The sequence below is a fragment of the Vanacampus margaritifer genome, chromosome 8 (genome assembly GCF_051991255.1).
Source record: "Vanacampus margaritifer isolate UIUO_Vmar chromosome 8, RoL_Vmar_1.0, whole genome shotgun sequence".
NCBI classification, from domain to species: domain Eukaryota; kingdom Metazoa; phylum Chordata; class Actinopteri; order Syngnathiformes; family Syngnathidae; genus Vanacampus; species Vanacampus margaritifer.
In genome coordinates, this window is record NC_135439.1 from 19375694 (window position 1) to 19401673 (window position 25980).

Below are 25980 nucleotides of genomic sequence, written 5' to 3' on the forward strand. Positions count from 1 at the left end.
AGGAGGAGCCGGTTAGACACCGGCATTGACTACATAATGATATAGGTCGTGCACTGTGAATTTTGGCAAAGTCGGCGATTTGATTAACTTGGTGAAAACAGCAGGGTAACAGAAGGTAAGGTGCTGTTTTCAAATTAGCAATCTCCAACTTAAGTAAATATCGCGCTCAATGAATCCCGACTAAATGTGCAACTTCGACTGACAGGCGGCCTTCAGTTGAAGTAGTAGATTCCATGGCTCTATGGGCAAAAACTTATAATTTGTAAAAGTGCAGTCGCTAAGTCACTAAGTCCCTCCGGGTCACGTCTTCCATTCGTCGTCCGTCATAAGGCAGTCACGTGATCGCGTGACGTCAGTACAAATGGTCAATAACGTGTGGCGTGCGTGCGTGGTGTGTGTCTGCACAGGGAAAAAAGTAGCCTCATTGAGTACGTCCTGGACATAAGATTCTTTTTCAGCAAACAAAAGCTCAATTTTCAATTATTTGTATTAAAGACAAGATGTAAAAAGGCAGACACAAACAGTGCAAAAGTCAATTTGTTTTGTTAATGTTTTATATATGTCTGACTGAACTTTACCCATTCACAGTTGAGTATGTAATGTATGTTTTTTTTTTGTTTTGTTTTTTAAATAACATAGTACAGACAAGTATAGTCCAAAAACAATCAATATAGGTTATATTATATTATATATTAGGTTAATGTCTGTTAACATTTTATTTGTGTCTTTCATTTAAAAGAAAATTTCAAAAACAAGTCCAAGGTCGATTTTTGTTAATTCCCACTGTGAACTGGGGAGCTGGTTTACTCCTGAAACATGCATACTGTCAATGTATATGATGAGGAGCTGTTGTATTTAATATTTTTTTTTAAAAAGTACCGTGAGAGTATCCTCCTCAAGAAATTAGGGTTGAGATATTTATATTTTAAGTCCTTTTTTCCTTTGCATAACTTTTATTAGATGTGGTTTATTCACTGACTTCCCATGCAATTTTTTGAGCGGGAAGTAACCGCACACCATGACAAGCTACCGATCACATACCGTCACCCTAGACCTAAAGGTTGCTTTTATGTTGGTTCATTCTTACACCATGTTTATTTGCAATCATTGATGAAGCATGTTGGCAAATATGTATGCTTGGGACGTCGTAGCCTATGATTAAAGTCAGCCTTTCCTACTACATGGGTCGTGAACACATTTACTGATAATTGGTAACAGTTGGTTAAAAATTACAAAGCCAAATCTGTGTGTGTGATCAAAGATGTTTAATTCAGTTGAAACAAATGATTGATTGGGTACTGTAGTGTAGATAAATGGAACCTTTTATCTGTTCAATAGCCACAGTTCTAAGCATCCCCCCCCAGATAATCCATCCAGAGTATATGGCTTTATTTTGCCTACTTAGAAAAGTATTTAAAAAAAAAAAAAACATTATGTACACTAATACATTCATATTTACATTTGTTGTGTGATTTTACACAGAATTCTTTCTTAAATTGGGTTTGACTCAGTAGACATATTCCACACTCCAAAGAAAGTAACTTAAATGTTCTTCAGTTATGTTTCGTAAATGTTTTTAACTTCAACAACAGAAATGACAAACGCTGGAAGAGAAATGAAATACTGCCATTGTCATCCACAACAAGAATTTTCAGTGGTTATAAAATATGTCTCTCCAAGGTTAACTAGTGTAGTTGAAACACACTAGGACGACTTTTTATCATTTTCTTTCTCCTTGGATTTTTCATTTTTGCTATTTTTATCTTCTCTTCTTTCCCTGACTCTGCTTGTCTCCTGGCGGTCCCTGCCACGGTCTCTTTCACGCTCTTTCTCTCTGTCTCTGTCTTTTTCTCTGCCTCTGTCCCGATCTCTGTCTTTGTCCCGGTCTCGGTCTTTGTCCCGGTCTCGGTCTTTGTCCCGGTCTCGGTCTCTGGGTCTGTCTTTATCCCGACCTCTATCTTTCTCTCTTTCTCGGTCTTTATCTTTCTCTGCATCTCTGTCTCTTTCTCTATCTTGGTCTTTATCTCTGCTTCTATCTTTTTCTCCATCTCTATCTTTGTCCCTACCTCTGTCACGGTCTCTGTCTCTATCTCTGTCCCTCTCCCGGTCTCTCTCTCTATCCCCATCTTTGTCTCTGTCCCTCTCCCTTTCTTTGTCACTGTCCTTTTCTTTGTCTCTGTCTTTACCTCGATCCCGGTCACGGTCTCTACTTCGAGACCTGTCACGTCTCTTGTCTCGCTCACGGTCCCGTTCTCGCTCTTTATCACGGTTTCTTCCTCTTTCGCGATCATAATCCCTTCTGTCCGACTCCCTGTCTCTGACTCTGTCCTTTTCCCTTTCTCTGTCACGGTCTCTCCTCTTGTCTGTATCTTGATCCTTGTGTCGCGCCACCTCTGCCTCCTTGTGTTTCTCGCTCTCTGTCCCTTTGCTGCGCTCCCGTTCTCTGCTAGAATCCTTATCAATATCGCGCTCTCGGCTTCTGTCGCGCTCCCGGCTTCTGTCGCGCTCCCGGCTTCTGTCGCGCTCCCGGCTTCTGTCGCGCTCCCGGCTTCTGTCGCGCTCCCGGCTTCTGTCCCGCTCTCGGCTTCTGTCCCGCTCTCGGCTTCTGTCCCGCTGTCGGCTTCTGTCCCACTCTGGTTCTCTGCTGCTCCATCGCTTGCCCTGACTCCTCTCCCACAATGATCTCACATGGGCAGGGATGTCCCGGAGGTCTCTGTCTCTTATGGATTCACCAGAGAGCTCCTTGAGTCTTTCTTCTAATTGAGAGGAACCAGAAGCTGGTTCTCTGAGCCCTACTTCAAAGTGACTGAAGAGTTCTGTGCTTCGCGGTTCTGAGTCCCCTCGATTGGTGCTGGTTCTTCTCATGACTTCAGGGGAATGTCGGCGCCAGTAGTCATCTCGTCGCATATCTGGACTGTGAGCTCCTATGCGACTTGGAGGACCAATAGGAGGCTCTGTGGGGGTCGGTAGTAGAGGGCCAGTGTGATGAACAGGTCTTGCCTCATCTGAAAACCTATCAAAGCGGTAACGTTCAGAGCCACCAAAAGGCTGAGTCTGATCTCTGATTGATCTATTCTCCTGAAGAAGAGCAATGTGCTCATTCAAAGCTCCTCGATGTGGTGGTGAGTGTAGCCTGGGAACCCCAAACTTGTCTCTATTTTCCTGAAAAGGAAGAAGAGCTATGTGCTCATTCAAAGCTCCTCGATGGGGTGGTGAGTGTAACCTGGGAACCACAAACTTGTCTCTGTTGTCCTGTAGAGGAAGAGGAGCTATGTGCTCATTCAAAGCTCCTCGATGTGGTGGTGAGTGTAGCCTAGGAAGCACAAACTTGTTATGTGGATTGATGTGTTGTCCGCTAATCTCCACATTAGAAGGTCGGCCTCTTGACTCATCATACTGGCTAGGTGGAAGACCCCGGTAAGCTCTCCCGGGGCTGTCTTTGAAAATATTCTGAGGATGATTTTGATGTTGGTCCACATGTGTGAATGAGCGACTATCTTTGCTATACTGCTCCCTAGAGTCACGATTTTGGTCTATCACTTGGGGTTGGATTTGAATTGGCGATTGATTTGTATGGTCACCATACTGAGACGGTAGGGGACCCCTTGGCCCTGAGAAGTGGGACGGAGGAGGAAGCCTGTTATCATAATGTCCTGGTGGTGGTCCTGTAAACTGTGGAGGAGGACCTCTGTTTCCAGGAAAATTAAACGGTGGAGGTGGACTGGTAAATCTTGGAGGAGGCAGCTGATTTTGTCCATCAAATGTAGGTGGTAGGGGGAAACCTGGAGGCGGGCCTTGTTGGCTACTATGCTGAGGGGGGATAATAGGATCAAAAATTTGAGGTGGAGGACCTCTCTGGCCAATTGGTGGGAAAAGTGGTGGTGGTACTCTGGGTGGGATAAGGTTCTGAGGTGGCGGTCTTGAGAGTGGCTGCTGCGGTGGTGGTGGTGGTACTTGGGTGCGTGGCCATTGGTTTTGATAGGGGGGGAATGGAGTTGGGGGAAGGCCATATGGTCGGGTGTTGTCAGCTTGAACTGGAGGACCAAGTACTGAGGGAGGACCATGGATAGCTGGCGGGGGTCCTTGCATTGACTGTGGAACAGACATTGAAGAAAGACCTTGAATGGGGCGTGGAACTGACATTGGTGGAGGCCTCATTATGGGACTCTGTCCGTGCATTGGTTGAGGTGGGAGAAAATTAGACTGTGGGGGGATGTCATTTCGTTGTCTATAGTCAATGTCAAAGTCTAATTTTGCCATGTGATGTCGCGAATGATGCGAATGAGTGTCACCGAGAACAGGGATAGTAGAAGTAATTATTGAGGAGTTTGGTGGCTCATTGTAGGAGCTACAAATTGCTGTGTCTTGGCTATTGTCATCATATTCGGAATCCTCACTACTTTTGAAAATACTTGCATTTGGCCAAACACTGTATTTGTCTTTTTCTATTTCAGCCTGGACCGTCTCAGCTTGCTCTTCTCTCATTTTCACTTCTTTTTCCTCAATATAGTCGTACTCCGGATCAGGATCCAAAGTCTCTCCTAATAAAGGAATTGAAACTTCTTCCTTTTCAGTCTCCATAAAAGGCAGTGTCTCAGATTTCTCTTCCTCCATGGGTAATGGCCTTTCTGGTTCTTGTGAGGAGTCCGGAAGGTGACCAACAGAAGGCAACTGTAGCTCGTGTATTGACTGCTGCGGTGGTGAAGAGCCATTGGATTCGGATGACAACTCTTCTTTATCAAGAGGTTCATCTGTTGTTTTTGTTGTGCTACCTGCCACGTGGCGAGATTCTCGGCCCTGCCGAGGATCTCTCCTCTGGTTGATCGTGGGTGTAGACGATGAAGATTTCACAAGCTCTTCCACTTTTTTACCGAGCTGCAGTAACTGACTACTGCCCAAAATGTTTGGAGGAGACTGTGAAGCCTCAGTTGAGGCAGTGGATGGCATACACTCACCTTCCTGTTTTTGGAGTGTTTGATTTCCTTTCTGTTTAAGGCTAGTCAGGAACTTTTCAGAATCTGTTACATCGTCACAAGAAGACTTTCCACTTTCATCTAATGCAGTGGTTTTGACTTCATCAAATATTGAGTCATCTTCAGGGTCATACGCAATATCATCACCTTCATTTGGTACCACTTCATGTTTATTTACTACCTCAACCGGTTTATTAGGCACACTGTAACCCATACTTGGGTCATACTCTTCCTCTGGGTCATATGGCCGGTCATCTTCATCTTCCTCTATCTGCTTCTCTTTTGAAATCTGTGCAAATTGCTGCACAATAGGATCTAGCATTGTAGAGTGTGGGATGGAAGATTCCGCACCCTGATCAGATGGCGAGTTGGAAGCTTCAGAGTCATGCTTCTTCTTCCCAAAAAGAGTGTTGAGGATGGTCTGAAGAGGAGTGGCAGTTGCTGTGGCAGCAGGGACAGAGATGGATGAGGATGGGGATTCCACATCTGTGACAGAGGTCGTAACAGGTGCTTTAGCAGATGACAGAAGAGAAAAGGCAGATGAGGTGGTCACAGCAACATTTGGTGTCCCAGAGGAGCTGGCAGAAGGCGACCCTGGAGGAGTAGTACTGAAGGGAATTTCCAAACTTTGGCGTGTGCTTCGCTCCACTTTGACTGAGAGAGGTGGTTTTGGAAGACCAGTGTCATCAATATCTTTAATTTGCATCTTAGAACGTTTCTCATCAGTTTCCAATGGAACACCAGGACGCTTTCTATCCTTCTGGCAGATCAATAGCCCTAGCAGAAGGTTCGGCCGGGCTGGCTCAAGTCCTGCAAAAATAATGAACAAGCGAATTAACAAACCTAAGATTGCCCTCCAGTGTCCAAAACAGCAAGAGATGCATGAAATAATTCATATTTCTTTGCACAAGATCAAATGTTTTTTTCTATGCTTTGCAGGGTTACTCAAATACACAATACAAACACTAAAGTTGTTTGTGGCCACAAATAATTGTTTTAATGAGACAAAGTTCCATTAGTTGAGGTCTCTCAAGCAACATGCAATTATACGACAAGTTCAATAAAATCAGTCATTCCATTCCATTCATATTATTTGTATGAATCATGTCAACATGTTGAGACACACAAACAAGACTCCAGTTGAGCCTCTCTGTAAAAGCATACCTGGTCCATCAAATGGCAAGAGTTTGGATGGTAATGGGTCCTTTGAACTGAGAGGGATTAGATAAAGGTCCTTGATACGCCGGTTGCTGTTAGCTACCACACCAAATCTTTTCCTGCTGCTGAAGTAGCAGAAGAGAGACACGTAAGCTACTTCCTCTTCCTCTGTGGCTGGCTGGAATCGGATCAGACACAGCTCCTGTGGTCAAGAGTGAAAAGGTCAATCAACCACATTAAAAAATAATATTGCTACAATTAAACATTTACACAAACCAACCTTGGACAATGAGGTTTTCAACTTCCCAACATAGTCCCACACTGTGTTTGGAGAGATGCGTCCTCCGACATGAATAGTGTCTGGCAAATCCTGGAGACAATAGGAGTTGCAATTTTTAAAACTTAACACACACACACGCGCGCGTGCGAGAACGCACAAGTTTACTTACCTCTTTTAAGTACTCAAAAGAGCCTGAAACCAAGTAAGCTTTAGTTACAAACTTGGCCACAGACTGCATGTTGATGAACCCTTTCCAAATCCTCTCTTGCCCATGGAGGAAGATTGCCGTCTCCCCCTCAGGAGGAGGTTCAGAAGTACTGGAAAAAGAAAAGAAATTCACAATGTTAGTTTAAAATAACAAACCTTTATTTTCTGAGATGAGATACTAAATTATCAACCAGGATACAGAAACCAGGTCAGGCAGCTTTAAAACCACTGGACAGGGTGCTAAACATTCTTAAATTAACTAACAAAGTATCGATATGTTTGAGTTTATCAGTTCTTGACACACATGTAAAACAAGTTAATTAGTCAAATTAATTGATCTGAAATATATTTTAATTCGCCGAAGTACCTTGTTTTAGATGGTTTGGACAAAGCCAATGATGGAGGAGCAGGGGGCATAGGAAGGGGTGCCTTGGCTCCAACATCCAAAGGAGCAATTATAGGAGCTGGGAGTAACTCTGTCATGGCATTTATGGGTTTTTCTGGAGCAGTGTAAGTGACGGTAACACCGGAGCCGTGTCTGGCCATGCGTGGGTCTCTGCGTGTGATGCTGACAGAGGAAACAGTCGGGATGATGCCCTGGGGGTTTTGCACCGGTGAGGCCAGACTGTTAGGGTCCTCTTGGTAAAGTTGTGGCTGTGACTCTAGAACAGCTGCTTCTAAGCCAGCCTGGTATGGTGGAGGGATGAGCTGCTGGTAGGCTGTGGCCACTTGTGGTTGGCTGACAGCACTGGCTGAGTGCAACTCTTGTTTGGATGGGTCGTATTTTTTTGTGTGTTTGTTTTTTTTTGTCGTGAGCTCATCTTCTGTCTTCTGACCTAAATGGAAACGTGAGAAAGACATTAGATGGAAGCAGTGTCGGTGGTTGTTGTTGTAATACTGTAGGGGAAGCTAGTACTACTAGACCAGGGATAGGCACGTTCGGTCCTAGAGAGCCGCATTCCTGCATGTTTTCGGTTTCTCCTGCCTCCAACCCAGGTGTTTCAAATCATCAGCTCATAATTACGTTCTGCAGGAGCCTCTCAGCTGTGTCCGAGGAGGGAGACATCAAAAACATGCAGGACTGCAGCCCTCTAGGACAAAGTGCAATTTCTAGAGAAAGTGCGCGTGATTGCCGAAAGCTAATATTTGAATGCATGTGGAATGCTTACAAAATAAATTGAAAGATAAATTGTGTGATAGTTGCAAATATCAATTGTAGATGATTGATAAATGGGAAAAAAAGAAAACGAACTGCTTACAGTCTAAGGTGGAATTCGAACCATATTTACTGGTCCATGCTCTGCAGCACTAACCACTAAGCCACAGTGGTTGCTGTCATCACAACAATGCTGTCATCACTGAAATGTTGCGAAATGGTATTGAAGAATGTCTTGCTGAATGCTAGTGAATGTGTCATTAAAAACTAATGGAGGTTTAGTGGGTTTATAATGTTGTCATAAATGGTCAAATAAAAAGGTTATTGTAAATATATTTTGGGGCAAAAGTGCAGGTTTAAATAATTGGACAATGATTATTACGTGAAACAGAAGTTACACGAAAATGCACTCCAAGCAGAAAGCAAACCCTGACCTTTGCCTCCACATGCCGGTCATGTGCTTTTACCACTGCACTATTGTGGATATGGAGGTATCTGTGACATTGTATGTAATTGTATTGAATAATCAAGTGTAATAGTTGAAAATATGGATTAATATATTTAAAAAACGATGCCAAATGAAATTTAATAAAATGGATGTTAAATATTAGACAATGACTAGTTCAGAAATTCAAGTTGGAATAAAAATGTATTCCGAGATTTGAAGCCACGCACTGGAATGCCTGCGCAATGCCAATTGGGTGTTTTACCTGTGAACTGACTTGTTGAAAATCATGGCTTATGGCCTATTTCTATTGAAAATTGTAATCAAATGCTGAAAGCTAACACATGCATTTAATCATTTCAGTGAAATTATAATGCATTTCCTGATATGAGTCAGTTGGGTAAGCACTTAGCATAATGGCAATGGGTACATTTGCAATATACATTCTGAGGTGGGATTCAAACCAATGACCTCCTGCTTACTGGACAATACACTTTACTAACTGCGCCACCAAGCAGTATCAGACAGCTGGTAATGATAAGTCGTATGCATAGAAGTGGGCGTTGAAAGTGTCACTTAGAAAAAGTTTACTGTCTGGCTCATTGAAAACGAATGGGGAAAAGTTTAAATGTTAAACTGTGAGAAAACAGTAAGTAATGTGGAATCAGACGATAGATTCCCATAATGGTGTGAATTTTTGAAGCAAGTTTATATTTGAACAGTGTAAATCAGATGTGGGAGTTTTTGAACATGAAAAAAGTGAGAGGAATAAAATGCTATAAGTATAAAAATAAAGGTTAGAAACAACATAAGAGTAAAAGCTGTTTCAGCATTCACACATTTATATTAATATTATATCCATCACTGTAGTCTGACCGTCCTAACTATCAACATTATTAACGGGATTAGTTGTGCAGTACATCATAATTGGTTGTGATGTCATTCAGTGGGTGTACGGTACATATTAATCATTACATGCTCATGCTTTGATGCTTGCATTGTTAGTACACGAGGTCAGACAAATGGTTTTTGACTAGGTTTTGAATAGACAAAGATGTCAAGACGCAGCTTCTGGAATTTGGCTGTGGTCAAGTATATCAAGAGGAGTAAAACAACACACATTTTAGCTAGTAGGCCTATTAAAATTATTCTCGTTTGTAATCTCTAGTTTTAGCATTGTTTCATTAACGGCCACTAATGTATTCAAGCAAAATGCCGGACTTTGGAATTCCAATTATTTTAGTATAATTCAACAATAACGTGGAAATAGTGAAAATTCAGACAACAATATTCTAAATTTAGAAATCAACAAAATTTGTTGACATAAATGTAACCACCCATCCATTCATTTATTTTCTGTACTGCTTATCCTTACAGTCGTACTTGATTTGTTCAAGAATACAGTGTAATAGATAATCAGATAAATAAACATCCCCTTTCTGACCCGACTTATTTACCTGTGCATATTTTACAGTTGAGGTCAAACAGGTGAGTCCTATGTTCCAATGTTGTGTCTTTGAGCATGCTACTGAAAATATCTGGCATACTACTGGCCCCCTCAGTAGCAGGTGGCTGAGGTGCAGCTGAAGCAGTAAGGCTGGGCTCATCTTGGTCCTGAGGGAAAACAATAGGTTGATGGCAAATCTTACAAAGAACCATAACAACTTTCTGGACAGCCACGATTCAATGCAGTAGGCGTAAGTAGGGTGAGTGTTTTTTTGTTTTTTTAAGCAAGAATAATAAAGTCAAGAGGAAACCCAAAAAGATAAAGGGGACTATTACCTAGGTTACTGTATTAACTTGCATAAGTGAAGAAAAAGCGTGGAAAGCAGTAGAAAGACAGTGTGCCAGCACTTACTACAGCAGAAGCCATGCGAGAAGATGAAGCTGTGGCAGAGATACATACATCTGCATCTGATGGGGGTGGGGCATCCTCCACGTCCATGCTATGAGAGTCATACCTATTGCTCGTTTTGGAATGACCCGAATGGGTCCTTCCACCTGAGGACTGGGCCTATGAGCAATAACGTAATTTAACACATCTCTTCAAAAAGTCAAAACATAATTCACTAACATATTGTAGTTTGAAGGTTAAGAAATATTTACCTGGTGTGGATCAGGTTTCTTCCACTCAGACATCTCCTTGGAAATCATTTCTTCAGCACTCAGCCTTACCAGTCGGAAAGGCGTAACCTCGCCTCCAATCACCCTGTAGAACAGGCCCTGAAACACAGCCCACTCGATTATCTACTCCATCCAAAACCAGAAAAGTCTAATATTTTTTGAGAGGAAATTATAATCTAATGACTTACTTTGTTTTTCGGGTCCTTGAGATTGAACATAAGCGACCGGTACTTGTTTTTGTACTTGCTATCAGTGCTGAGACAGAGGTTAAACATCTCTTTTTCAATGCCGAAAGCTAGCCGCGCGACCTCGCTCTCCGTCATTTTCAGATCATCGCTGTCACTCACCCTAGCAGCAAGAAGTACAAAAGAGATGTTCTATTTCAATAAATGCTACACTAAGCATGAAAAAATAAATATATATTGTAAGGACTCTCACCTCTTGTAGAGGATATCTGTCAGAGAGCGTCGGATGTTCTGTCTCATCTGGTGGTTGGGGGGCGGTGGCATAGGGGGTGCAGAGGCTGCCGAGGATGCTGCTGGATGGTGAGACCTTGGGGATGACGAGTGACTGGGGGGAGCTGAAGACACCGGCGATGATGGAACTCTTGATGATGACGAGGGTTGATGTTGGGACGGAGACTCTTTTTGTTGAGGTTGCTTCTTTGGAATAGTGAAGCTGGTCTTCGTGACTCTTAGTGCTCCCGTGACATGGATCGGGCCTGGCGGGTAAGGGGATGGGGGGGGGGGAGTTGTCGTCCGCAGTTTCTTGGACTTTGCGGAAGATTTACTGGGAGGGGTGGAAGATCTCTTGGGTGCCTTGGAGCTGCTGGAATGAGAGGACGACTTCTTGCCCTTTGGAGACACCTTGGATGCCCGGGTGGTGATGGTCTTCTTCACTTTGGCAGGGGTCTTGGCATCGGAGGAAGGTTGAACACGAGCTGTGACCTGTTTCTTTTTCTCCTTCTCTTCTTTGGGTGGGGCTGCACACAAAATAAAAGAAAAACACTTTAAAATGTGCTACCAATCACAATATTGATAAATGACTGTGGCATCAATCATTTGGCACAGGTGAGCGCACTCAAACCACAAGTACAATTTTACCCTTTAGTAATTTAGTACCACTATGAATAATCATCAGTACTTTGATTGCATAATTTAAATAATTATCACCACATAGGATTTTAGGGGTCAGATTAGTGGTCACAGCAGTCATGCTGTACATCTTGCCTGACATGTAGATTTCATTTTCAGTGACTGAGCAGCATTGGTTAGCGCATGACCAGATTATCCAAACTGAGTTTTAAGTAAACTTGTGAATAGTAAGCAAATATGACTCTGAATTCACCATGTAAAATATACTCAACCTACATTACACCATACAGAGGAGCTGAAGTTTGAACTGGCATAAAATAAAGACTACCAAAGTTTAAAAAAAAAATAATAATAAGGGGGGGGGGGGCTCAGGTGAAATCTAAAACCATCCTATTATGCCTATGATGACAAGCAAAAACAAACTTACAATTTTTCCTCACTTTTTTTTTTATAGACTATATGTCACAAGTGTCCAGTGATATTGAGCAACATGGTTAAGTTTGCACTACAAGAAAACTTTTAACTGAAAGCCAAGTAAACCAGTGATCACATTTTTCCCCCAGACACACATGCAACATTTGTCCAAAACTGTGACAGTGGGGCAAAATGACTTCAAAGAGCCCCAAATGATCATGCAGTAACATAGCCTGTCACGTCCTCACTGACATCAAAGAGAACATAAAACACTGAGGTGTAAAACACTCTCACTCATGTTGTAACGCACTCCTGTAGGGAGCCTCGGTTGAAACCTGTTGTGCAGGTAAATCACAGCTTCATTCTTCCAGTCTCAGCTGAGAACTTCTTTCCAGCCTCTCTTCTTTCTTTTCGCCACTCGGGATAGAAACACCTGGTAGATATTTGTTTCGCCTGCTTGCCATCTGGGACATCGTCTGCACAATCTCCGCCAGAGCCTTTTCTTTGTACCAGACGTACCGGTAAATGCTTATGTTACGTTGTTGACCTTGAAGATTTCCAATAGCAAGCCAACACTGCTCAGAAACTCAATCAATGAAGGGATCCAAAAATCTGTAACATCATCTTTTATTTTAAGACAAGTTTCCTACTGTAAAAAATGCATAATGATTTTGCGTTGAAAGAAAAAAAAGTCACCTTGTTAACCTAAGGGACAGGTTAATGCATTACATAACAGGTCGGTGGGCAGAGGTAGTGGTAACTAAAAGTTACAAGACAGACCTGCAGGAGAAATTACCTGCTTAAGTGATGGCCCCCATGGAGCAGACTTACAAATTGAGTGGTCATTTCAAATCACCCTACACATACACACCGATCTTATCCAAAACCTAACCATAAACTGTAAAATTTAGTAATGGTGAATGGTACTTCGATTATATGGCGCTTTTCCACCTTGTAAGGCCCTCAAAGCGCTTTACATTTGACTACTCATTCAGCTACTAATGAGGTAGCATCAGGAGGGGGGGTCAGTATCATGCTCAAGGATACTTCGACATGGTCACAATGGAATGGGATCGAACCCACAACCTCTGGGTTGTGAGACAACCACTGTACCACTAAGCCACGCTGCCCCCAGTGTCTGAACTTGCAACAGATATCCCAGTATCCTTTTTTTTTCTGAAACAGGGATACCAAAATGGCGCATTAGAGGCCAAAGCGTCCTTATTTGGCTAACAACCAAATTGACAGATCCTTCAAATCCCAAAGGGCAATTTAGCAAGACAATTATGTTCACTGCCTGATGCTTTCACGCATCAGCCCATTTAAGGATGCCACTAACCATACTACCAGGGATTTTTTTTTTTTGTAAACTTGTCCATTCCTGATGCGCTATTGATATGACCTCTATAGCTTTTCAATTATTCTAATGTCCAGCATCTTTCCAGTGCTTGTTGAAAAGTCCGATCACACACTTACCTTTTCAGCAGCTGCCACTATTCCATCCAGAGGCCCGACATCAAAATCACACTTAACAAGTCATGATTTCATCTAACACAGAAAACCTCCTAAATGTCCTGTTTTAGGTTATGCTAGCATGAAAGAAACCACTGTTAGGAATAAAATCAACTATTTTACCAAGAAGACCCTCAAAGAGATACATACACTTTTTGTTTAACACTGTGGTTGATATGGATGTAGTCTTTTCTGGTGGTACTGCAATGTAATTATGGTCGCTGCACCAGGACGCAGTGGCAGGCAGGGGTGGCTGCTCCACAGCGTGTGCGTCTTCATCATCCTCATCAGGAACGTAGTCGTCATCTCCTTCATCGCTCTCCGAGTCCGACCTGCTGTCCTTCTGGGACCTCGTCCGGCGCGCAGCTCCCCTCTGAACGGATCAAAGAGATGCACATTAAGGCAGTTTAGTGACAGCACCTTGAAAGGGGGAAAAAAAAAGGTACTTGCTAAAACAGGTAACAGGACAATCCTTTCACGTAATCATCCTTTACTCAAGTCAATCTAATGTATTCTCTGGTGAATCAGCAGTCTCATTCACCACGGTGTAATTACATAAGGCCAATGCAAGGCAGTTTGCCAAAACAGCATTTTTAGGTATAATTGCAAGGCCATGCACAAACATTAAGTGTGCATTTGTACGTGACTCAGTCTCCCAATTATGCACAGTGATATTAGTATATTTAACCACCTGTCTGCTATACTGTTCACCCTCATTTAAAATTGCGAGTGAGCTGCATCCCATCACATTTGACTTTGGCAGAAAGGCAGGTTACAACCTGAACTTGTCGGCAACCAATCGCAGTTTATAATAGGGATGGGGGAGTACCGATACCAGATATAGGTATCGTGCCAATGGCGATATCAGCCTAATTTTAAGGTCTTGGTACTTGCGACGGTGGCCGATTGCAATATCAGCTGCCCTCTTGTGGCCGTTATTTGAATCCAAACTAGAAATTAGAACAGAAAATGGCCATTTATTTCATGCAATTTTAATGATATGGGATATCTAAGTCTTTCTTTAAAATTATCTGTCATTGTTTTTAGGGGTAAATGTTATGTATCAAAAGCACTAGTGGTATCGGTACTTGTTATCAGTGACTAAGATTTGAGTACTTGCTGTCTAAAAAAAGGGTGGTTTTGAACGCTCCTACTTTATATTGTTTGAGCATATTTTTAAGTGCTCAATAAATTGAGTAGGTATTTTTAAATACAAATAGATTAAACTTTAAAGCTTCTAGGGAAGAATGGTCATAAATCCTTGTATGAATTAATATGTTATACATATTGTATGTAATTATTTTGTTCACATTGTCAAATTAACTGTACTAGATGAACAGCAAAAGACAATTAAACAGCCATCCGTTTGTTCTGTTTATGAAATGCTGCATATGCACATGATATGTTCATTAGCCTCACAATTGAACCGAGGAACAGAACCACTTGATATAAATACCAACAGTATGGATACTTTTAGTAGGAGGTGGTTCAAAAAGGCACACAGTGTGTGCACAACACACACGCTAAATCACAATTCAAGGTGTGAAGTTTTACTAACAGATTACCGGTGACCCAAAATGAACAAAAGGGCAGTGTATGTTCCGTACTCACACTAGTAATCATAATTCTTACGATCAAAGCACATTCTTCATCACAAAGTGTTTCTGTTTAAGGCATTTAGTCATATACTGACAATATGAAACAATACCAAAACATACAACAAAGACTAGATAAAGAAAGTTGCACCAGTACAAGTCATATTCATGCTAAAGATATGTGTGGATATGACTTTATAATTCATGTACACAAAAATAAGAAAATGTGTCATTAAATAAAATAAACTTAGGAGTGGAGCAGCCATCTTGGTGATGACATCATTGAACACAAGTTAACTGTTGAGCAACAGGGTGACGCAGGGTGATAGTCAACAAAGACACCTTGATTATAAATCTATTCACTTCGACAAGCTGACCTGCACGTCTTTTCACGATTTAAGGTAGTCCAAATTACCTTTGATGCAGATGTAGATTTCTGAGATTTGCTCTTAGGCTCTTTGACGTCAGTGAATGACTTCATAGTAGCAGCAGCATGTCTCAGGATGCAGTCATTCCCACAGTACACGGAGTCTGGCTGGGCGTTGTTCTCGCAGCCGGGACCGATGCATTTAGGAAGAGACACATCCTCCTGTTCTAATGACTTTTCAGCTTCTTCCGCCTCCGTTGTTTTCACCTCCACGTTCGAAGCCACCTTCTCCTGCTCCATCTCTGGTGCTGCTTTTGGCTCTGGTGTTGGGCACGCTGGCTTTGCTGGCTTTACTGGCACAGGCGCCCCCTTCTGGTCATCATTTGGTGGTGTTGCCTGCTGTACAGTCTGCTTCAAACCAGTACACAATAGCTACTAATGAGCAGGGTATTTTAGAAGTGACATGTGTTAGAAGCCATGTTAAAAATCTAATTTATAATTGCAGAGTATTCTCATTCCCACCATTATTCACATCAATTTTAAATCTTTTGAAAGCATGCAACATGCATAACACAATATAGATTTATGCACTTTATATCGATACCAGGACATTTTGTTAAACATGTCACATTTTAAAGCCTTAAATAATCGTTTAAAAACAAAACAAAAAAAAACATTTGGTTTACTTGTAAGGACCTACCGGCTGAAAGATTTTTATCTTCTTTTTTCCTGTAGGATTTGTGGCTTTCTCGATCCTGCCTTTTATCCCGAAGTCATCCACTCCTTTCTCGTCTGTCCCGGCAGATGTTGAGGGTAGCTGTGGTGCCGCCACTAAAGTTGCTGCGGGACTCAGGTCAGGAATAGTGGCAGAAGCACGAAGTGGAAGGTCAATGGCAGCTTTGGTCTTCGCGATGTCTATGCCCAGAGACAGCATGGAGGTGGCAGGCCTGATCACCTGGCTTTTTTTGGCTGTGCAGTTAGGGCAGATGTAATCCTCGCCATTTCTCTCCATCAGACGCCCACGAGCCTCTGTTATGCCCACACAGTCTCCATGGAACCATTCCTCGCAGCGGTCACAGCAGATCATGAACCTAGTGAGCAAGGACATTTGTAATGATAAACTAGTCGGAATTCCCTTATTAGTCCTGCTTCTTAACATCAATGATTGTGTATGTTCATATCCGGCTGTCATAAAATATCATTAAGTTATAGTACTTCTTGTATGATTTGTTTCATTCAAGCTTATGCTCAGAAATGCTAATGGTCTGGGATAAACAGTTTGGAAATGTGCTCAACCAGTGTCATATGTCAAATTAAAGTGCCTCTGGCCCACACCCCAGCTCTCCGCTCATGTTCTGCCTCCTCTGAAAGTGCTGCAAGGTGGAAGCTTCTCATTGAAACTTCTGCAAATGTGTCGTTTCATTTGTGTGGGTTTGCAGCTTGTTGCTGGAAAATCAACCTAAATTCAAATCCTTGAGTCACTAATGTTTTGTCGTTATGAGTTCTACAAATACAAAAATTATACTTCAGAAAATGCATGAGCATGCCAACCCAAGGCATGCTGACCGGCTCACCTGGGAACAAATCAAGAATACCCTCGAGCTGGACAGAACGGCTGGGGTGATGGAAGTCTGAGCTTCCCTGCTTAGGCTGCTGCCTTGCAAACCAAACCCGCTAAGTCGAAGAAAATGAATGGATGATAAATATAAAACAGATGAAAAACTCACCAAAATAATGGACCTGGCTGCTAATGTTATAAATATTAATTCATTGGCCAAATTTGGATATAGGAGGCTTAGGCCAGTTATTTTAAATTTAACATGAAAAGATGTGTCCTCAGACTCATCACCTATTATTTTATTAACTATTAATGTTTGGTTTGGGGGGGGGGGGGTGATGATGAAAGAATGCAGAATTTTAGACGGGGTGTAAATGAGTGTACAGTGGACCACCGCTATTCCCATGGGACAGGGATCAAGCCCAACTGCCAACAGCAAAAATTCATGTAATTGACGCCCCCTTATAACTGCCATTAAAAAAAAAAAATCTGGGGAAAAACTAAGATAACACAAATAAGCAGGCGTGTCTGTGAATAACGGGAAAGGCTACAAAAAGTAAATACAAACCTGTGAACTGAAATGCAGATGCAATTCATTTGAAATTTTCCATACCTAGCTAGGATTGTGTATTCTTCATATTTTGTCATCAATAACAAACCCAGAGATTTCAAGTTGTCAAGGGAACAACTGCTGTTCAACTTAGAATTCTTTCACACAGCTATATATATATATATATATATATATATATATATATATATATATATATATATATATATATATATATATATATATATATATATATATATATATTACAACATCTGGATTTTATTCATTTCTGCAGAACCACTTATTTAATATATTTACATTTGGAATAGTTAAAACAATGCTAGAATTGCCACCCAATAAAGCATTCAAAACAAACCTTTTGTTGTGTTTCTGACGACAGATGCAATAAAGTGCATTGGGGTCATATCCTCCATCAGAATCACTGCTTGACGAAGATGAGGAAGAACCGTCGTCATCACTGTCGTCCTCTTCCTGAGGCTTGCTCGTCTTGGCAACAGCTTGCACAGGAGTCGGTGCCTTGGCAGGGGTACTGTTGACATTTGTGGCTCTTTTTTTATTGATGTATGTTCTAATTGGACCACGCTTTGCCAACAAAGCATGTTCTTCAGTGGTCTCATCATCATCATCGTCGTCGTCGTCGTCCTCCTCTTCCTCCTCCTCCTCCTCCCGAGCTTCCCCTTTAATATTTTGCTTCTTTTCCTCATCTTTTTTCTCTAGATCCAGCTCGGGCTGGTGTTGTTCCTTATTAGCATTTTCGTCATCCATCTTCGAGACAACAGTCCCTTTGCCTGATTTCTCTATATCTTTGCTCGGCAGCTCAGCACCATCTCCGCTGTCCTCATTCTCAGAACTTCCTTCATCTTTGAGTGTGGCGCTTTCGCTTTGCCTTGTCCACCTGCCAAGCTTAGTTGACCTTCGAGTTTGCTGCCTCGTGCTACTTCTAGTTTTCCTGTCAGGCGGCTCAGGCTTGTCCTCCACTGTCTTTGTGTCTGCGTTACCATCAAAGCTGGCTTCTGAGGCAGTTTCTGCATCAGTTGGGGTTTGTGAAGGAGGATCTCCACTTTCCAGGGTTGGGGGCGCGCTCTTTCTCAGCACTCTTTTCGTTGTGGAGAGGAATTCCTCCAATTTGTCAGTACGCTTTGACTGTCTGCCACTACGGCGTACAGGATAGCGGCTCTCTTGGTTGTCTGTCGCTGCTTCCACTGGCATCTCTCTTTGAGCAACGGTGGACCGACGGAATGCCCACGTTTTCTTCAATTCGCTGTTGGCTTTGAAAGATTGGTCTGGTTTCTCTTTTGTCTCCTTTGCCACCTTTTCACTTTCGGGTGATAAAGTTTGATTTTCCTCACTGGACCGCTCTTCTCCATCACCTGTAGAGTAGACACGTCACAGAAAGCTAAAGGTAAAATTAATCACAGGACTAACTACAGTTTAAAGAAGCAACCAGAATAAAAAATAAATAAATCTAATTTTCATAAACTACAGATGTGCTCAACTGGGTTTCTTTCTTGTGTGCCTTTAATTTTCACCCAAACTAAAGCGGTCTTAGGTGAATTTGATATAGCATCACACCATAGCCCCAGCCTTCATTAAGGGGAAAAACAAGCTCATTCAAGGTACCTTGAGAGCAGCCATCCATATGGTCTTGGCTTTTTTCAGGCTCATGAGCCAGAGAGAGCTCAGGGCTCACATTCTCCTCCATGGGTGGAGTCAATCACTACTTTGAAACTGAATCGCTAGTTAGGAGAAGAGCACAACAGAGTCACTAAAGAAGTGCAAAAGAGGTATAGCAGATGCCCACTAAGGAAATCGAGAAATTTGAAAATTTACTTTATGCTTGCCAAACTTATGAAAATTTGAAACATCAAACACTAATACGCGGGGGCTAATAAGAGGAAAATGTTGTAAAAAGAGGGCCAGTTTCAGCAATTCTTCATCATCTTGCAAATCACTGCAAGCCTTCAAAATTCACAAACGGATAACTTGATTCCTAAAGGTTAAGGCCAAGTTAAATTCAAGACTTTAAGATATTCCATTTGAAACTAAATTTAAGACCAACTTCCCAATGTTGCATGTTGTCAAAACTTGCTCGAGACCCATAAATGATGCGCATCTGCACTTAATTTTTGGGTTCCGCTATACTGATTGATTGCATGATGTTATCACAAGAGTCAATCATTTAAATATTTTTTATAAATATTAATTTAGAGAGTTTAGACTATTTACAATAAAATCCTACTTATCATGTGTTATAATTTGTAAGACTTTTGAAAGATTGATGTAAGACATTTCTATGCCAATTGAGGCCTTGTTTTTAGATTCCTGCACTCAAGGCCATTTAAGGATGCACAGGAACCCTGGATAATGCAGTATTTAAAAAAAGCACATTTCTATTTAGTTAAAAATTGGAAATTTAAAGAAACTGGTAAAAGGGAGAAGTTAAGTTTCAATCTATTTATTTCATTGCTGCAATCTAGACAAATCATGTCATAAGTCTTGGGGGGAAAAGCCTGCCACCTGAGTATTATGCAAGGGGCAAGATTTTTGTATTCAAAGTATTTTATTCTGCCTAATGCAACAATTAAAAAGATATACAAGAATGTGTCAATTTAAATCAGATAAGGTGTTTAAAAATACTGCCCACACTGGAATATGTTTAAAATTTAACATTTTGATTCATTTTAATATGCTTCAACTCTAAATAGAATACTATATAATTATACATTTACAGTCACCCTACTGAAATTAAGGTTTTAAGTCTAAAAATAATAATAAAATTGACTGTTTTTATGAAAACTACCTTCAATTCCTCAATAAAACAAACGGCTTCTCAACTACAATCATCAGGATTTGATGATCTGCCAGAAAGGGAAAAAAACTAACTTAGGATAAGAGCACTCTGCAACTCATTAACATATAAGTGGGGGTGTTTTTTTTTTAATGGTTTCAAGGGTCAAAAGGCCTCAACTAAAATGTATATGCAACAATATGCCAATCCATGTCAGACTGAAATAATAGTAAGGCATTTCCAACCTTTTCCAATTACAGCAGTTGAATTCAATGTGCTATTTTGATTCCAACAAAGTCGTGATGATTTTGGTAATCGAGAAGCAATTAAAGAGCATCATAGCACGGAAAGGTCCTTTAGAAGCATATAGTATCTTGTGCATGGCGATGTTGCTAAAACTCCACCGAATCCGCGCCTGTGCCGCCTCACCGTGCCACGTGACTGGGTGTAATGTTCACAAAATGGGAGGACGGGCCAAAATGGCGATACAGTACCGCACAATATGAGCATCATTACTACTGACAAGCTAGGGGGAAAGTGGTAATGACGACCTTTTAATGTGTAAACATGTCAAGAAAGTCATTAGCAGCGGTAGTATACTAGCTGATGTCGTTACGTCATTACTTTAGCGGGGCTATACGCGGCCCTGAACAAACACAATCCAGGGGCCTGTAATGTCGCACCACAGCAAGAAGGATCACGTAAAATGTCAAACACTTTCGAATGCAATTCACTCTAAACAGATATTGGCGCAACAGGGTCATGCGTTGGCTACACACATCACCATGTAATGGCCGCAAAGCCTCATTTGCTAATCGCGTTAGCTAACACGACACCGAGTTGTTTAATGCAAAAAAACGAACCGAACTGAACATGCTGTAAATCGCCGTTCTAATAACATAACTTCAATCGCTACATTTTTTGTTTGTTTTATTTGTTTATTTTTAAAGTTGCACTTGATTGCCGTTAAAATGGCAGTGCTGTTAAAGAAATGCTAGCTTTCGAAGACGACCGCCAAACACGAGCATCAGCTAGCTAGCTAATATGGTACCGTACGAGCCATTTCGATGAGCATATACGCCTCACTAGAGATACATTTGGGAACAAAGCTCGTTTACTAGCAATATTAAAACCTACTCAGTGATTAAATCGTGAGTTGTTTGTCGAGAACAAGTAAGCACGTACAACCTTGCATGACGTTACCGCAGTAGGCGTCGACTGGGGGAAAATCGTGCAACTAGTGATGTTGTTGATGAATAGAATGCATGCAACAGATATTCACGAAGGCGATTAAAGTAAAACCCACGATATTTTACCCACCTACACTGCAGAGATAGGGATGTGCCCTCGCTCATTCTTCGGTCGTGCCTCCATTTTCCCAAATCCTGCTGAAGCTAGCTGACTGCGCCAGATGGCTGACCTGACCATCGACATGACACGCGACTCACTATCGCCCCCAATGGGCCTGGAGTGTTTCAATATGCTAGGGCTTGTAATAAAAAAATACAAATGGGTTGTTGTAATAATTTAGTCAGTAGCAGTGTAGACATATTTACGACGGCGTATTAGGGCCACGTATAAATATATATATGTTTAGAGGACGGGGACAATATTCCGAGAAAAAATGAATTTGCCACTTTATAAACTCGCAAATGTGCCACTTTATAAAGTGGCAAATTTGCGAGTTTTTTCTCGGAATATTGCCCCCGCCGACTAAAACAAAATTATACGTGGGTATAATACGCCGTCGTACATATCCAACTGAATTTCTATTTTTGAAAATTAATGTTACTGATAGGGATATTTGAATTATTGAGCGTTATCATTATCAAAAAGTTAATAATGAGAAAAACATTGTAAAGTAATATTTTTTCAAACTTTTCATGCCAAAATGTCTTGCAAAATGTTTTTTTGAAGATACCAATTACATTTTTGGATGTATAAGATTTTTCTCTTGTTGCTTAATATACTTTTTTTTTTCAATGAAAACCAAGGCAAATGCAACATGAGCCAAGTACACACATAAAGACAATTGGGCTGCCTTTGTCATGATTTCCCCCTCTTTGACACCGGAATGGCATCTTACTTCCATCATTCCTAATCTAATCGCTAGCCAGCCTTGAGGCTTGAGCCTTAATGCAGTTTTTAATGCTCTTGATTGCATCTATTGCAGTCTGGTCATCCTGGTCGGCAGTGGAGATTCCCACACGCGGTCCTTTCTCAAGATTTCTTATTTTTCCCCAGATGTGGTTTTTGGAGTTTTCCCTTGCCCTCTTGTGGTTAAGATCAGGGAATGTCGATAATATTAGTCAACTGGGTGTGTGAAGCCCTTTGAGACTCTTTTGTGATTAAGTGATATAGGCTTATAAATGACTTGACTCTAGCTATTAGGCAAAGTCAATGTTTTAGCAAAAGTATCACCCTGCAACTATTGACAATTCCAACCATCTGGGCATTTCTGATATTTCCGCAATGCAGCGCAATGCAAACGCTTCCTTTACACGGTGAAAACAAATGGAGTGTTGTATTGCCTTTGCCTTAGACTAGCATATAAACCAGGCAGATTGTTATAGTAGACAAATTACATTTCATCACATTTTGAAATCAAAATAATCCTCACAAATCAAATTACAATGACCCAAATTGCGATGCTTTTTAATGAACGGAGAGGGTCATTTCACAGAGTAAGACGTGTTGCATATAGGCTCAGAATGGTCAATTCTGAACTGTGTCAACTTTTTAACCATCATTCTTAGCATATATTATATAAGGATGTGCATGAAATTAATGGCAATTTTCTATTGCTAATATTATAATACATCCTAAATATCCTAAAACAAGAGGGCGCCTGATGCTCGTAAGTATATAAGATGCTGACATTCGAGAGTAACATTTATATTTAATTACATACATTTAATGAAGATCCTCTTTTTTGTGATGTACGCATGAAATTTGACCTCTGAATTTGACCCATCACAACAAATACGCACTGTCAGTGGCACCCACTGGAGCAGGGTTACTGCAAGAGTACTTTGGAGTATCTGTATCTTGCTAAAGGATACTGCAGCTGTGTGTCTGGGGTTGATGGTCTTGAACTGGGGTCCACTCCCCCTTCTGTGATATAGAAAGCTGGTCCTATTCAACCAATGATGTGAAGACTGTTTCGAAACAAAGATTATGTTAAACAATACACATCGTTTTAGTTTTTAATAATGACATCTTAACATGCACGTTCTTGTTTTCCATTGTTACAATGAAAATCAAATAGCTGTATTTAAAATTAAAACACTTTATTGTCAAACAAAGTGCAGTCCAATGTCTAGATACTATATTTACTCCCCTTCATGCTGTTGCATTGTCCTTTTTGTTTTCTTGTTTTCTGTTCATCCTGTATTAATCATAACTATGCAAGGCATTAAGAAAATCCTGAGCTATGCTTCTGCAAATGAGGGTGACACACTCTCAATTCACTTGATATTGATGGCAGCAATTATTGGAGAGATGAATTGTGAAATTAGCACATTAATTGGTTATTATCACACAATCAAATATGCTAGCCCCATAAGGCTTTCTTCTGACCAGGTGCTTGATGGAAACAGTCCCATATGCTGAAAAAGAATTGGACTATACGTGTGACATGACAGCTGATAAATGTGAAACATATCAATTATGCATGCAAGGCAAATGGAATTGTACATTCTGACTTTAGAAAGCTGTCTCATTCGCATTCAGCTCAAGTAAACTGGCTGGTCATTATTACACTGAATTATCTTCAACACAATCATTTAAGTAGCATAACTGCAGTCTTCTATAGGAGTGTGTCCCAATTAGGGTAGGAGTATGCAAGCACATTGCAGGAGGTAGATGCAAACATGTGATAATTTATTTCCCAGATCAATCATATGTGGCACAGCCACATCAAAATCACAAACATGCCTGTTTAAAGGGGACTTATTCAAAGCGCTCCTTGTGGTATTTGTTTTAAGAGTGACATACAACAAAGACAGGTTTATTCTTTATATTGATTTTTTTCCCTTTTATGTTATTTTAATATTTTCAAGGAAACATTTATTTGATATTTAATTTTACTTGACAAGAAGACTGCCCAAATTCAAATGGAGGAAACAAAATAATGTTAATTTTATAATCAGGTGTTACATTCTTCTTTTGGAGAATCATCAGCAAGTATGAGTGAGGGCGTAGCCATGCCATGAAAAAATAGTTCCGAGGATACGCAAAGCCAATTAAAAGTTTGGGAGCCACTGCAAGTCTGTAACGTACTAGTGTGATGCACCATTCAACCACTGGGTGACACTGTGACACTGCAGCAAAACAGGCTTAGTTATCCAGATGTTATTTAAATTTGAAAGGTTAGCTTCTCCCTCAGTGCTCACTCTTTGCTATTTGAAAGGTCATCAGTCGCAAGCAGAGGACAATCTGATGTAACATTTATGTTTCAGAATCATATTCATTGTCTATTGTAAGGTGTAGAGCTATTCACTATCACAGTTTGGCTCACACTCAAAGTTTTCTGACACCAAAGGGGAACATGGAGGGAAGAGCGCTCTTTTGTCCTGCTGTGGTTTGTCTCATCGGTAAGTTATTCCCAGCAGTGTTAAAACATTTCTCACTTACATGTTGACAATTTGTCAAGAGTTCTCTTGTGACTGAAAGTGTCACAATGTGTCACACAGACGTTGGATTGGGGCCACTGTATCAGCTCATGAAATCAAATGTCACTGTGCCACAGACCATACAAGAACAGATCCATAATTCTATTAGACGACACGTTCAGACCAGATAGGACAAGATTGCCGAGCATGTTTGTGCATATTTTACTGTGATGGAGCTCCTCGGTCTTCATTGAACCAGAGAGAAATGTTGGTTGGGGGAGATGCCTCCAAGGGGTTAGTTCATATATGGACACGCATGCTAAAAAACACGCATACATGGGAATTCTACCCTGCTCCTCCTTTTCTATTAAATGTTCATGGCTTAAATCGATCCCCGCTGTGAATCTGTTTTTGTCAGAAAAGCCACTTAAGAGTTCTCAATTTGACAGAGACAGGGTCCCAGTGTTATTGAATGGCTTAAAAGTGGCTGCCAGCAAAGATGAAACTACTTGTTCACTGACCTCGTAAAATTATTATTTTTTAATTACTCACCACAGACTGAGGTTTTGGAGTGTTGCCCTAAAAAGAAAGACTTGCCTGCGAAACTTTGACTATGATGCTCCTTCATCAGAACATTTCAATATTCCATTATAGTTTTGCCACATTTGTGTTATGATCAGTTATAAAAACAGAATTCAACGATTTGCAAATCATGTTCAACCTATATTTAATTGAATACACTACAAAGAGAAGCTATTTAATGTTCAAACTGATAAACTTTATTGTTTTTAAACACATAATCACTTAGAATTTTATGATTGCAGCACGTTCCCAAAAAGCTGTGACAGGGTCATGTTTACCACTGTGTTACATTACCGTTTCTTTTAACAACAGTCAATAAACATTCGGGAACTGCACGAGGACACTAATTGTTGAAGCTTTGTAGGTGGAATTCTTTCCCATTCTTGCTTGATGTACACCTTCGGCTGTTCAATAGTCCGGGGTCTCCGTTTTCCATTTAACATGGGGGACAGGTCTGGACTGCAGGCATGCCAGTATAGTACTCACACCCTTTTACTACAAAGCCACGCCTTTGTAACACGTTCAGAATGTGGTTTGGCCAAGCGC

General features: G+C 41.0%; 1 protein-coding gene across 5 annotated transcripts; it reads right to left on the bottom strand.

The window, feature by feature from the left end:
- Window positions 1–1250: 1250 nt before the first annotated feature.
- Window positions 1251–21697, bottom strand: LOC144056095 (uncharacterized). 5 transcript variants are annotated; one of them, XM_077572512.1, is made up of 16 exons: window positions 21560–21697; window positions 19072–19187; window positions 17807–18821; window positions 16026–16416; window positions 15374–15733; window positions 13514–13736; window positions 10782–11325; window positions 10532–10691; window positions 10326–10442; window positions 10078–10233; window positions 9677–9833; window positions 6986–7454; window positions 6581–6728; window positions 6412–6501; window positions 6138–6333; window positions 1251–5783 (listed from the first exon to the last, which is right to left on the bottom strand). In XM_077572512.1, the coding sequence occupies exons 2-16, from the start codon at window positions 19151–19153 to the stop codon at window positions 1705–1707; spliced, it is 8187 nt and encodes a 2728-aa protein (XP_077428638.1). In that variant the 5' UTR covers window positions 19154–19187; window positions 21560–21697; the 3' UTR covers window positions 1251–1704. The 5 variants fall into 5 exon arrangements, with proteins under 5 accessions (XP_077428638.1, XP_077428639.1, XP_077428636.1 ...); XM_077572513.1 differs by having other exon boundaries at window positions 10126–10233; window positions 15374–15736; XM_077572510.1 differs by having other exon boundaries at window positions 15374–15736.
- Window positions 21698–25980: the final 4283 nt, after the last annotated feature.

Bases quoted from the DNA above. Each gene is read 5' to 3' on its own strand.
- LOC144056095 (XM_077572510.1), bottom strand. From the start codon at position 19,153: ATGGAGGAGAATGTGAGCCCTGAGCTCTCTCTGGCTCATGAGCCTGAA. The intron at 13,737-15,373 runs GTAATTTGGACT...TGATCCGTTCAG, and splicing joins AATCTACATCTGCATCAAAG to AGGGGAGCTGCGCGCCGGAC. The intron at 5,784-6,137 runs GTATGCTTTTAC...TTATTTTTGCAG, and splicing joins CTTGCCATTTGATGGACCAG to GACTTGAGCCAGCCCGGCCG.